This window comes from Cebus imitator, unplaced genomic scaffold (genome assembly GCF_001604975.1).
Source record: "Cebus imitator isolate Cc_AM_T3 unplaced genomic scaffold, Cebus_imitator-1.0 Scaffold160, whole genome shotgun sequence".
Lineage (NCBI taxonomy): Eukaryota > Metazoa > Chordata > Mammalia > Primates > Cebidae > Cebus > Cebus imitator.
In genome coordinates, this window is record NW_016107475.1 from 2,124,529 (window position 1) to 2,138,618 (window position 14,090).

General features: G+C 44.5%; 1 protein-coding gene across 2 annotated transcripts in view; it reads right to left on the reverse strand.

Annotated features, from left to right (window-relative positions):
- The window catches only part of CRYBG1 (crystallin beta-gamma domain containing 1), a 216,939-nt gene that overhangs the window by 55,039 nt on the left and 147,810 nt on the right, over positions 1-14,090 (reverse strand). For both annotated transcript variants that reach the window (XM_017543754.2, XM_037743955.1), the window contains one exon: positions 2,871-4,468. In XM_017543754.2, coding sequence (XP_017399243.1) covers positions 2,871-4,468 — 1,598 coding nt within the window. The remainder of the gene's footprint in view (positions 1-2,870; positions 4,469-14,090) is intronic.

Consider the following 14,090-nt stretch of genomic DNA (forward strand, 5'->3'; position numbering starts at 1 on the left):
AAATAGAGAGCTTAAATTTACTATCAATTAATGAGGGATGGTCACAAACCAGAGAATATACTTTTCAAAAATTCTCACTAATCAGTTCAAGGAAGGGCACTCAGTTCAAACATCAAAGTGTATCTTATGATGTAAATAGAAAATACTACAGGTTAGCCGACAGGCTACCTTAAGGACAAGAAACACGTATCTGCACATTAAAGATTTACACCAAGATCAAAATACATTTTACAACCAAACTTTCTGTGCTATTAAGTTGTGCTACCAAGAGTCACTACAATTAACCTAGTTCAGACTGATTAAAAGGAAGGCTCCTATAATTCATGTTGTAATGCCTTCATTATGAGAGAGGGGAAAATAATTTGGAGTCCAAAAAGCTGTAGTAATAATAAAAGAGGAAAACTCTCCTTATTCTATATACACAATTTTAAGAATTTCAACATTCAGTACTTGGTAGAGAACTTGAAGGAATAATTTTTCTTTTTTTCTTTTTCTTTTTTTCTTTTTTTGAGATGGAGTCTCACTCTGTCACCCAGGCTGGGGTGCAATGGCGCAATCTTGGCTCACTGCAACCTCCACCTCCTGGGTTCAAGCAATTCTCCTGCCTCAGTGTATGGAGTAGCTGAGATTACAGGCGTGTGCCACCGCACCCAGCTAATTTTTGTATTTTTAGTAGAGACAGGGTTTCACCATCTTGGCCAAGCTGGTCTTGAACTCCTGACCTCATGATCCACCCACCTCGGCCTCCCAAAGGGCTAGCATTACAGGCATGAGCCACCGTGCCTGGCTTAGGAATAATTTTTCTAAGAGCCTAAAGGAACATGCTACTTCAGTGTCATTATTTTTCAGGAAATATGAAATAGTTTTTCTAACTCTTCAGTCTCAAATTGTTTTAAAAAATAATCTGATTAACATCTTGCGATATGGTCACAGGAAGAACTAAAGGGGCTGAAAAAACCATCAGTCACAAAGAAATGGGTCAAAAGACTAGAAATAATTATTAATTTTTAATGTCAATAATTTGCCAAATGACCATGTGCAAGGCACTGTGCAAAACAAATACACTGAATGTCTGGTGAAGAAAATTTTTAGGTAGAAATTAATCAGAACTAGGAAAGAGACATTTGGTTTAGTTCTATTATAGAAAACGGCACATGAAGAATTTCATTATAAGATCATCTTCCCTGTTTGTTTAGCCTACTCTTTCACAGTGTAACACTTCTGGTTTTTCTACTGGTGTCTTCTGATTGGAAGACAGGAGAAGCATCCTTCATAATGTTCACAGCAATGTTTCTCTAAGGCTCACATTTAGGAGGTTTTAGCGTTCAATCAAGCTGGTCTTCTGTAAATAATAGGCATCATTCATCCAGCTTATTTTTCTGATGCTACCATTACAGAATAAATCACTGACTATATCAAAGGTCTCCAGGTTGGCAGCTGGTGAAGTAGCTCAAGTTATTCATTAAGCATACTTCCCTCTCACGTGTTTACCAATCAGAACTCTCCTCCTCTAAAGCTTCCGTATCCAAGAAATCAAACAGAATGAAACTATTAAGTTCAAGAATTACAATGATATTGTTGTTAAAATACCTACTCTTCCAACAAATATGTGAATGGAGGAAAAACTTAAGCACTTAATCACTATTCACGTGTACTAAGTGGGAGTGGCTAGGGAGCAGACATATGGGAAGGGAGGGTCTTACCAGTTTCATAGTGTGCCTTCCCTATCCTATTCACCTATACAAATTACATTTATCATCAAGGCACAAAGGCCCAGCTCCTCCAAAGCACCAGCAGTGATTTCTTCCTTGCTAGAGCTTACCCAGGCTTTACAGTTCGGCAATTTCATCAGATATCATCTCATAATGTTATTTGATTTGTGTGCTTCTTGTGTGCCAGAAAGGGCTATAAAAATCTCAGGACAATATCCTGAGTCATAGTTGTAGGGTTATTTCCCCACAGTGCCTAGCACGATATCTTGCCCAGAAAGTTTTAAATAAATAACTTGTGAAATGAATAAGCTTAACAGCAAGTAGTCACAGTTGTTTTGTGCTTTCATGCAGCACAAAAGGGAAGAGGCAACCAAGATACATGAGTTAGGGACTTTTTGAAAAAGGCTTAGGCCAATAACGCACTATGTTCTATAAAATGTTTTGTGAATTTTCTTAAACTCACACCTGCCACACCTACTTTCATGTAGCAAATAATCTTCCAGTAAGAACACTCACTTATCTTTATTTCAGTAACTGAAAACTACTTTTCAACCTGGGTCCAAAAGTATCACCAGACTCCCTAGCATTATAAAGAGGAAGAAGCAGCCAAGATACTTATACAGTATTAGAAACTTTTTCTTGGTTTTTGTTTTGTTTTGTTTTTTAAGCTTTTTGCCAGTAAATGCACTGAGTTCCATAAAAGGTTCTGTGAATTATCTTAAAACTCACACATGTCAAAGGTACTGGGTCGTACTTAACATGTTACTGTTTGTGCCGTATTTTAAAATTCACAGCACAGGTATTTTAAGAACATCCTATGTTGGAACACTCTTGCACGTTTTGAATACAGAAGAGAATCAGCTCATGTCGAGACATGAGGTCTTATCTCTCATCTACATAAACGTAGAGCTTCAAGTGATATCCTATTTTTACATTTGTTAAACTTAAATCTTGTGTTAAAAAGGGAATTAAGCGTGGAGGCCGCCACAGGTATCAGCCTTGACCGTGTAAACTGGACCTTCGCTATCTTAAGTTCAGCACGGAGGGGAAAGCTAAGTGACCAGACATTTCTTCCACAATTCAAAGACCCGGAGCCTCTCAGAGTGTCCCCACCACGTGTGCGGACAGCAATTCTACCGAACCTGCGCAGCTACTTACAGGGTCACTTTAGTGGTGACTGTCGACCTGCCCGCACCGAAATGGTTCCTGGGCTTCCAGCCGTCGGCGTCAGAAGCTCCAGGGGCTCCGGCCGCTCTGCTCAGCTCTTTGCTTCGACCTCCCTCTGCCCGGCCGTCGAAGTGGTAGGGGAGCGGGCCCCTCTTGTGCTCGGGTTTGATCTCCGGCAGCAGCGAGCTGCTCTTGACCGGGAGCTCGCGGGGGACGGCCCCGGCCGCCTCCTCCCCCCTCTCGGCCGTAGCACCCTTGGTGACCGGGCTGGGATCGGGCGCCCTTTTGGGTGGGGATTCCTTGGCGGGAGTCCGCGGGCCGCTGGCTAGTGGGGTAGGCACTGCCTCGAGGGCGCGGCTCCTGCCCTTCCTCTTGGTGGGGGACGAGGTCGGGGGCGGCTGTTTGCTCCGGTCCGACTCCCCTCGGAGCTGCCCTTTGGGGCAGGGGCCAGGCTTGCACTCTGGGCTCGCAGCGGAGGCAACGCCCCCGTTGGGGGCTGCCAGCGGAGATTTCACTTTCTTTTCCGCCGAGGCGTAGTCGCTGGCCGCGTTTGGCGCCACCTCGTCGTCGAACACAGCGTCGTCCCTGGCAGTGCTTTCAGGGAGCTCGGCGTCCGCGCCGGGGGAGTCCGTGGATTTCTGCGACCTCCTCCGCCTCCCGGACCTGCGGCCGCTGGACCTCTTCTCCATGTCGTCCCAGTCGCCACAATCTTCCGCCCTGGGAGTAATCACGACCGGCTCGTCCACTTGAGCCCCCTCAGTCTTACTCAAGTAGATGTCCAAAGTTAGCACCTTAGCAGGGTGGGCGCGCCGCCCGGGCCGGGCTGTGCCGTCTGCCTGTGCGGAGCCGGCTGTGTGCGCTGCGCCCTCGGCCAGAGGCTCACCTGGTGGAGCAGACGTGCCCTCGGGGGGCTGGCTGCAGGCGTCTCGGGGCCCCAGGGAGCCTCCTTCGGCATACACACTGGGGGCGCCGTCAGGGGCCTCGCCTAGTCCTCCCGCGGGCCGCTCCCGGGTGGCTGACCCCGGCGCACCCCTCGCACCCGAGGAAGCCTCCTGTTCGTGGCCAGCACCTGGCGAAGCGTCCTCCCCCGGACTGCGAGCGGGAGTCTCTTCGTCTTCTTGCCTGGAGGAATTCCCTGGCGAGGAATGCAGCTGCTTGGCATCTGGGAAAGGCTCTCCCTCTGCCTGCAGAGGTTCTAATTGGGGTGAATCACTTTCATGGCACTGCTGCACAGCCACAGCCGCTGCACTGCAGCTCCAGCGAGGTGACAGCTCGGCGTCAGGGGGGGCTGCGGGGCTACTGCTTTGGGGGAGCTCGCCCTCTGCCTCTCGGGGATTCTCCTGGGGGGAGCCCGCCTCGCTCGTGTCCATTTGCTTGGGTTGGCTGCTCTGAGATATGCTCCTCTCTCTCTCTCTTTCTGGGAGCTTAGAAGGGGCTACTACATCTTTGGGAGAGAGTGGTTTGGCATTTGACCTGGTGGGACTCTCTAGCCCGTTTCTACTGTTCCTTCTCTTTCCTGCCGCAAATAGGGTGCCAAGTTTTCCCAAAACTGGCTTCTTTCTGTTCTCTTCTGGAGGTTGTGCTCTGGACTGAAAAATAAAAGTGATGAAGAGAAAACATATGAGAATCTGGTGTATATTACAGAGCCACCAGCCAAAATAACAGGGTTTCTAATTGAAAATGTAAAGTTATGTTCATGTTACATTTATTCCATTCTGGTTTTACTTTTGAATTTTTCTTAAAACACCTTAAGTGTCTGGTACTGTTAGAATAGCATTTTCTTTGAATTATAATTCTCGTTTTTTAAAGGAAAATTCGAACGGTTCAAATAATCACATATACAAATAAATACTTCTGTGCTCTCCATAGCTTTTTTACCTTCTTCCTCAATAAATTTGCAATTACAAACAGCCATGCGTAACCAGGGCACAGCAGTAAACACACTAACGTATCCCAAGGCAGACTTTTTCCTGATACACCGCCCTTTCCTTTTGTAGGAGGAAAGGAGGACTGAAGAAAACCAGTCCTAGCAGCCTTCTCCTCGAGAACAGTAGGAAACCAGCCGGGCTCAACGTACAGTACTTGCAGCATGAAAACCTTAGGCAAGCTTGGAAGAAGTGAGCACCTGGGCCCCGCCTTAGCCCGAGCTCCAATGGGAGAAGCGCGCGAGTATTCAAACACCCGCGGGCGCCCACCCAAGCGGTGATGCCGGGTCTCCGGCCACACCTGAAATGCTCTTTTGGGAGTTCCTATGAGGTGTACGCGGAGGAGTGCATGGGGTTAGCGATTGAGGTTGCAGGGGCGACCATCTTTGCTCACCGCCCCCTCGAGCCGAGGAGGCTCGGCTGAAGGATGCGCTAGGGACTCTGCCCACTCGGTCCCAGGACCCCTCCCTCGCCACTCGCGTGGTTCCATGGACGCAAGGCTGGAGCCCCAGGGGCCGGCCCACCCACCTGACGGCGCTGGGGCCCGCCTGCGAACCAACCAACCAACCGCAGCGCTCCCAGGAAGGGGGAAAAACTGGGCTGCTTACATCGCCTGGAGAAAAACGGCTAGCACCCAGTGCCCGAGTCGGAAGACGGGAGGGAGAGCAGAACAAACCAATAAAAGCAAACCCCGCCAATGGGTGCGGCAGCGCACAGGGGTTCGCCAGAGTGGGGACTGGGTAGATGCGGGGCGTAGGGGTGGGCAGAAAGAGGAGGAGGCGAGTCTGGGAAACGGAGGGAGCAGGGGCGGCGAGCCCAGCCTGGCTCCTAGGAGAGGGAAGCGCATTCGCGTAAGGACTCTTCTAAAACCAGGCCAAACGTGAGTCTACTGTATCTTAAGAATCAATTCTTACATTCAAAACCCATGTGCTACCTTGGGTCCTGGCGACGCAGAAAAGAGCCCCACCTTTCCTGGAAGAGGAACATTCAGGCCAGTACCGACTACGACTACGGGGAGGTTCCCCAATCACCCTTTGAAGTAGCTCCATTGCATTTGAGTTACATGCAGCAAATTGAGTTTGGCGGTGGGAAATAGGAAAGATAACGCATGAAATTAACAGGTCAACAAGCATTTGTTGAGACAATCCTGGTACTGTAACATAGTGTCACCCCGCTACAGCCCAGTGAGGTCATGCTGTTACCACACAGATGAAGAAAGGAAGTTCAGCCAGCCCATAAAGACACAAAAAGGGGGTGGGGGCGGTCAGAGCAGGAAAGTCAGCATTCAAATCCAAGTCGCCTCCTGCCAACCCCATGCTCCTTCCATTCCGCCACCGGGGCCCCGTTTAGAGGCCACGGAAGCTCTACGGCCACCTGCCACCCAAGAACCAGAGTCGGCCCAGAGGAACAGACTGTGGGTCACACACCCCTATTCAGCGTCTGAGGAAGTGCGCATGAATCAGATCTGCTGACAAGGTTCTAAGATTCTCCTGGTCTTAGAAGCACCAGGTGGGCCCTTTGGGACTAGACAGCTGCTGCTGCTGCTCCGGCTGCGATGAACGAATGGCGCGGCCGTTCGGAGCTCTCTTACCTGAAGTCATACGATTCTAAAATCTAAGCAGATTTTGATTAATCTGATTCTTCAATTGCTAAAGAATATGGGAAGAATTCGAAGTGTGATTTAAGGGAAAAAAATTAAAATACTGTAACTTCCTAAGGAAACATTTGGATTATTTTACAAGTCAAAGGTATGACATGATTTTTAAATCATAATACCTGTTTACTGAGCCATTCTTATGCTCAGGCCCTTGTGATTCACACAGACTTTCATTTTATCTTCCCAACAGTTAGGTAGTCTTTTTTTTTTTTTTTTTTTTTTTTTTTTTTTTTTTTTTTTTTTTTTTTTTTTTTAATGACCATTTGCCAAGGTTACTTCTCCCTGTGCAAGGTCCCACCTGCAGAGTCTTTCTGACTCTGACATAGAGCTCTTTGTCTCTGCTGTCTGGAAAGGCCTTCAAACTATCTTGAAGAAGTAGCCAGGGAAAATAGGCTTGAGTCTTGGCTTAATTCCAGTCCCTGTCAAAATAAAACAACTAAGTATATGTATTACTCTGTCCTGCCAAAGATGTTGCAATCTGCTTTTCCCATGCAGTAAAGGCGCTTGATCAGCAGTCTTCTCTATGCTCACTATAGGCATTACAAATTTTTTTTTTTTTTTTTTTTTTTTTTTTTTTTTTTTTTTTTTTTTTTTTTTTTTTTTTTTTTTTTTTTTTTACAAAACTGTTTGCTTGCTCTTCAGCTTGGCTCAGTGACTTGACTCCTCCTCCCCTCAGAGGAGCAGCCTGTTTATCACCAGCCAGATTGCTGAATTTCCTAAAAATACACGAATGTTCATAGCGGCTTCGTTCACTCATAATAGCCAAAAACTGGAAACAGCTCAAAGTCACTGGAAACAGCTGGTGAACAGATAAACGATTTGTAATACATCTAGACAGCAGAGTATTACTCAGCAATAAAAAGGAACAGACTTCTGAAACGTGTAAGGATATGGATGCTAAATGCTTTTGAGAAACAGCCAGGCTGCAAAGGTTGCATACTGTATGGTTACATTTATATGACATTCTAGGCAGTGAAAATCTAATCTATAACGATAGAAAGTATATTGGTGGTTGCCTGAGGGTGGGGACAGGGGGTGGCAAGTGGTGGTGGTAAACTGGGAAGAGGCATAAGGGAACGTTGAGGGTTAAAGGAAATGTTCTATATCTTGATTGTAGTGACGGTTACACATGAGTATATATTGTTCAAAACTCATCAAACTGTACATTAAAAATGGGTATACATAAATGAAGTTAAGATATAATCTCTTTAAAAACAGTGATTTTCCCCCGGGAAATGAACAGAAATGCACTGTGTGGCACAGTCCATCTGTCTTGGGTGCACATTTCACAGGGTCTCGCCCTATTGTCCAGGCTGGAGTGCAGTGACATGATCACAGCTCACTGCAACCTCAACCTCCTGGGCTCAAGTGATTCTCACAACTCAGCCTCCCAAGTAGCTGAGACCACAGGCCTGTGCCACCATGCCCAGCTAATTTTTAAATTTTTTGTAGAGAGAGAGTTTCACCATGTTGTCCAGGCTGGTCTCAAACTCTTGGGCTCAAGTGATCCTTCTGTCAGCCTTCCAAAGTGCTGGGATTATAGATGTGGGCCACTGTGCCGAGCCACGTTATATAGTTCTCAATGAGGGGTCTCATGTCATTTCAGATGACAGACTCTCATTTACAGGGGAATGCACTCTTCTCCCATGGGATCAGGTCCCTGTGGATATCCAGGATCATATCTCCAAACAGGATGATCTGAGCAGGGCTCAGAATGTCCCATGGCCCCTGAGTAAAGTCCTCAGTCACGTCTTTGAGGAACACCCCTTCCTAAATGGGATACATATTCCTTTTCAACCAGGGATTGTTTCTTCCCATTGTTCATGGGGAAACTAAGGCAGATGGAGACCACCACCACCAAAACAAACCCAACAGCAACAACAACAAAAAACTAGCTGGTACCTCATTAGGTTTGAGCCTTTGGGTCTGGGGTCTTAAATCTAGGATGGGAAGCCACAGACCCACACCTTCTCCCTCAGGCTTGATGATAATCTGCTAGGAAGGGAAAGGTTTTGCAAAGAGGCCATGAGGAACCATCAAGCTTCTTGAAGCTTCCCTCCCCTATTCCTCTGCCCCTGACTTTCCCACAGGCCTGGGCAGGGTCCTGAGGCTTCCCAGGCTGGGTGTTCTCAGAGCACATGCAATCCTGGGTCCTCCTTTGTATTTGTCTTTTTACTGGGTACTTTCTGCCCACCTTACTTAAGGCAGACTGCACACCTCACATTTGTCACCCTCCCATCGCCCATGTCCAACTGGGATGAAGCGGTCCATAACAGGACTATTGTAGAGACAGCCCATAGGTCGTGTGCCAGGATCTGCTTTAGAGCGTTCTTGTTGGCTAATATGAAATGTGACACATTAGGGGCACATGTAACAATCCACAGGATCATATTCCAGCAGTGTGTAGAGGCCCAGATGGCACTAGCTGCAGTGCTGTTCTGTGATTCTCAACCTTCCTGGTATGGCAGGGCCTGCTATCAGCAGGTACCACTTAGTAAATGTTACCTTGTAACATTTGCTACACATTAGTTAAGGAGATAATGTAAATGTTAGATGTTAGAGTTTCTTGAACCCATTCTGATTCTGAAGCTGGCTGAATCATCAGTTTTTCTTTTATTCCTTGCTTAAATAAATTCTGCTAAATTTTACTATCCAAGGGTTTTTCCTTTTTATGGTAACTATGGGAACAAAACTAAATTTTTTAAAATTTTAATACAATTATGAGTCAGTGATATTTGTTTTATGTTTATAATCTATTTACATCTTTAAGAAATCTAGGCCAGGCGTGGTGGCTCACTTCTGTAATCCCAATACTCAGGGAGGCTGAGGCGGGCGGATCACCTGAGGTCAGGAGTTCGAAACCTGCCTGGCCAATGTGGTGAAACCCCGTCTCTACTAAAAATACAAAAATTAGCTGGGCATGGTGGCGTGCGCCTGTACTCCCAGCTACTTGGGAGGCTGAGGCAGGAGAATCTCTTGAACCCGAGAGGCAGAGGTTGCAGTGAGTCAAGATTGCACCACTGCACTCCAGCCTAGGTGACAGAGCGAAACTCCATCTCAAAGAAATAACAAAAAGAAATCTAATAACATTTTAAATAAGGTGATGTTTCTTATAAAACATAATAAGTTTTCCTATGTTCCCTACCTTTTCATTCCCCAATGAATGTAAGCTCCTTGAGAACAGGAAAATTGTCCTGTTGCCTTCCCAATAGCTAGCATGGAGACTGACAGCTAGAGGTGTGCATAAAGTATTTGCTGCTACTAAATAGTTAGTAACATCTCCCTTTCAAAAGGGAGTTGCCAATGCTCTTGGAGATAACTAGAAACATCGCTCTAAACAAAATAGAATGAAAATCTTATCTGCCTAAAACTTAGTGTGGTCAAGACTCGCTTTATTCCACCTGTGTGAGGATTCTACATGTTGATGGAGCTACTGGTACACAGGTTTACTGCTGCCTCTCAGCCCAAATCTGACTCAGGAAAGCAGATCAAAACGTTGTTACAGGCACTCACCTGTGCATCCTTCTAAAATGTGGTCAGCAATGTACAAAATTAACTTTTTTTCAAACACCTGTGATTCCCTAAGAGCTCTCACTTTGTTGATTTCTGAAAGATAGCTCTTCAATTCAGTCACATGAGGAATGAGTCAACTGGATATTACTGTAAATGATACAATTGGCTACGTTACCTGTTCACAACATATGAATAGGTGTGTTTGTACTAGTAAGCAACTTTTTTTTCTGAGTAGATTTTTTTAAAAATAGCATGAGTTGTGTGGCTTAAAAATATAAGAATTTGAGCTACTTTACACTTTAAAAGGTAAAATAGGGGTTAGAAAATTCTGTTCAATAGAAGCAGGAAAGACTTTAGACTCGTGACAGCTAAATAAAGAACAAAGATGGGGAGTGGGGAAGGGAGAGAAAAAACATGCACACAGAAAAACAAGGCCAGGCACAGTGGTTCTCGCCTGTAATCCCAGCACTTTGAAAGGCTGAGGTTGGCAAATCACTTGAGGTCAGGAGTTCAAGACCAGACTGTCCAACAGGGTGAAACTTGTCTCTACTAAAAAACACAAAAATTAACCAGGTGTGGTGGCACGTGCCTGTCATCCCAGCAGGGTAGGAAGATCATTTGAACCCAGCAGACAGAGGTTGAAGTGAACAGAGATTGCACCACTGCACTCCAGTCCATCTCAAAGAAAGACTTTTATGAGACATCATTCTTTTTTAAATAAATTCCAGGATACTCATTCTGAAGACTTTTAGAATTAAAGTTAAAATTGTATTTCCCCATGATAGGTGTATGGCAGAATATCACCTCAGTATCAGAAACACCAGGCAGATGAACTTAAGTTCAAGGGAGAATCCACATGCCAGTCCCTGATACTGCAGACGTTGATTTGGAATTGGCATTAAAAACAAATTAACTATCCTCCCCCACTCTCCATTTGTGTTTTCCTTTTTAATATTGATTGGGATAATATATATGGCCCATTCTAAATACATACACACACACACACACACACACACACACACACACACACACACACACACACAGCAAAATGAATAAAGAAATTTTCACATAAATGAACTCTGATCTATTAAGCACAGAAGCTTTTCATTTTAACTTTTAAAATATTTTTATATTATATATGATTCAATTCTCTAAGAGTATACTAGATATAATTTAGCTACTTCTTTATGATTCTGGAGACAGAAATATGAACCACTGTTATTACATTTGTGCTACAGTAGTGATTTCTTCCAGGGCTGTTACAAGGAGTGAAGACTAAAGTTTACACTAAATGACTCACAGACTATAACACTTTCCAGGCCTCTTATTAAAAGGCACATGAAATTGCAACATTTGACCATTTTTTATCTACAGTCTAATTTCATATGGTGCAACCAATAATCCTTGATAGTAGGGCTTCAGAGCCTTCTTCTCCAATGTCACTCCTTCCAGTCTCCTAGGGTGGAATGCTTGTTCGCCCCACGCTGTTTCTAATATTTGTCACCACTTCCAGTGCCAACCCCATCTCTGATGCTTGATGCATTTTTCTTTTTTAAAAAAATATTTTCTCTGTCATTTCAACATCAAGTAACACATGCCTCTCTACTTACACCTCAGTGGTTGTTTTTCTCTAATGCTGCCACTTCATTTCTAACAACAACAGCATCCCCCTGGGTACAATCAAAGGTATACTATTGGGTGAAAGAACAGTGACAGACATTTTAACTTCCAGATTAACCTGTGTTCTGAAAAAGAGGCATCATTGAATACAAAAGCCATCAATTATGAAAGTTAAATTTTCATTCTCCCAAAAAGCTTCGTTTAAAAAGCAGACTCCCAGTTTTGGGTTGCTATTGTCTTTAAGTGTGTGTGTGTGTGTGTGTGTGTGTGTGTGTGTGTGTGTGTGTATTTAAGACAGTTTCGCTTTTGTTGCCCAGACTGGAGTGCAATGGCACAATCTTGGCTCAATGCAACCTCCACCTCCTGGGTTCAAGTGATTCTCCTGCCTCAGCCTTCTTAGTAGCTGGGATTACAGGCATATGCCAACACAACCGGCTAATTTTGTATTTTTAGTAGAGATGGGGTTTCTCCATGTTGGTCAGGCTGGTCTTGAACTCCCAACCTCAGGTGATCCACCAGCCTTGGCCTCCCAAAGTGCTGGGATTATAGGAGTGAGCCACCACGCCTGGCCATCATTTATATGTTGACAGAGACAAAGTGAAACCTAATTGTTTCAAGCCCTTGGCACTTGATCAATCAGAAAGGAAGATAAAGGATAAGATCATGGAATGTCTGAATTGTAGGATCATTTACTCATTCATTTCACTAATAATTACTGAGCGTCTATGTTGTGCCAGAATTTTCTCCTCACCTTAAAGAGGCAGCCTGTGGCTTGTAGAATCAAATCATTTTCTCTAAGACACAAATCAGGCTTTCTAAAAGGTAGCTCAGTACTTTTTCCTATTAGAAATTTATAATGTATCATTAGAAAAATAAGACTTTACTAGAATATGATTTATGTGCCACATTTATGAAGGTATGGCCTACATGCTTCCTCCTAGGCCATGCACTATAGCAATGAATGTGATAGCTTCAACAGCCAATGAGCTCCCTCTTGTGATGGAGCTCTGTCTTTAGAATCCAGGTAACTGCCCTCTTCATAGCACTGGAAAAAACCACCTTAAACTTCATATGGAACCAAAAGAGAGCCCACATAGCCAAGTCAATTCTAAGCAAAAAGAACAAAGCTGGAGGCATCGCACTACCTGACTTCAAACTATACTACAAGGCTACAGTAATCAAAACAGCATGGTACTGGTACCAAAACAGAGAAACACCACACATCTACAACCATCTGATCTTTGACAAACCTGACAAAAACAAGCAATGGGGAAAGGATTCCGTGCTTAATAAATGGCGTTGGGAAAACTGGCTAGCCATGTACAGAAAGCAGAAACTAGACCCCTTCCTGACACCTTACACTAAAATTAACTACAGATGGATTAGACTTAAACATAAGACCTAACACCATAAAAACCCTAGAAGAAAACCTAGGCAAAACCATTCAGAACGTAGACATAGGCAAGGACTTCATGACTAAAACAGCAAAAGCTTTGGCAACAAAAGCCAAAATAGACAAATGGGATCTAATTAAACTCCAGAGCTTCTGTACAGCAAAAAAAAGAAATTATGAGAGTGAACCGGCAACCAACAGAATGGAAAAAATTTTTTGCAATCTACCCATCTGACAAGGGGCTAATATCCAGAATCTGCAAAGAACTAAAACAGATTTACAAGAAGACAACAAACAAACCCATTCAAAAGTGGGCAAAGGACATGAACAGACACTTTACAAAAGAAGATATATATGAGGCCAACAAACATATGAAAAAATGATCATCACTGGTCATTAGAGAAATGTTAAAGCCACATTGAGATACCATCTCATGCCAGTTAGAATGGCGATCATTAAAAAATCTGGAGACAAGAGATGCTGGAGAGGATGTGGAGAAAAAGGAACACTTTTACACTGTTGGTGGGAGTGTAAATTTGTTCAACCATTGTAGAAGACAGTGTGGTGATTCCTCAAGGACCTAGAAATAGAAATTCTAGTTGACCCAGCAATCCCTTTACTGAGTATATATCCAAAGGATTATAAATCATTCTGTTATAAAGACACAGGCACACGTATGTTCATTGCGGCACTGTTTACAATAGCAAAGACCTGGAACCAACCCAAATGCCCATCGATGATAGACTGGACCAGGAAAATGTGGCACATACATACCATGGAATACTATGCAGCCATAAGAAATAATGAGTTCATGTCCTTTGCAGGGACATGGATGAATCTGGAAACCATCATTCTCAGCAAACTGACACAAGAACAGAAAATCAAATACTGCATGTTCTCACTCATAGGTGGGTGTTGAACAATGAGAATACATGGACACAGGGAGGGGAGCATCACACACTGGGGTCTGTTGGGGGGGACTAGGGTAGAGACAGTTGGGGGTAGGGAGGTGGGGAGGGATAATATGGGGAGAAATGCCAGATACAGGTGACAGGGATGGAGGCAGCAAAGCACATTGCCATGGATGTACCTATGTAACAATC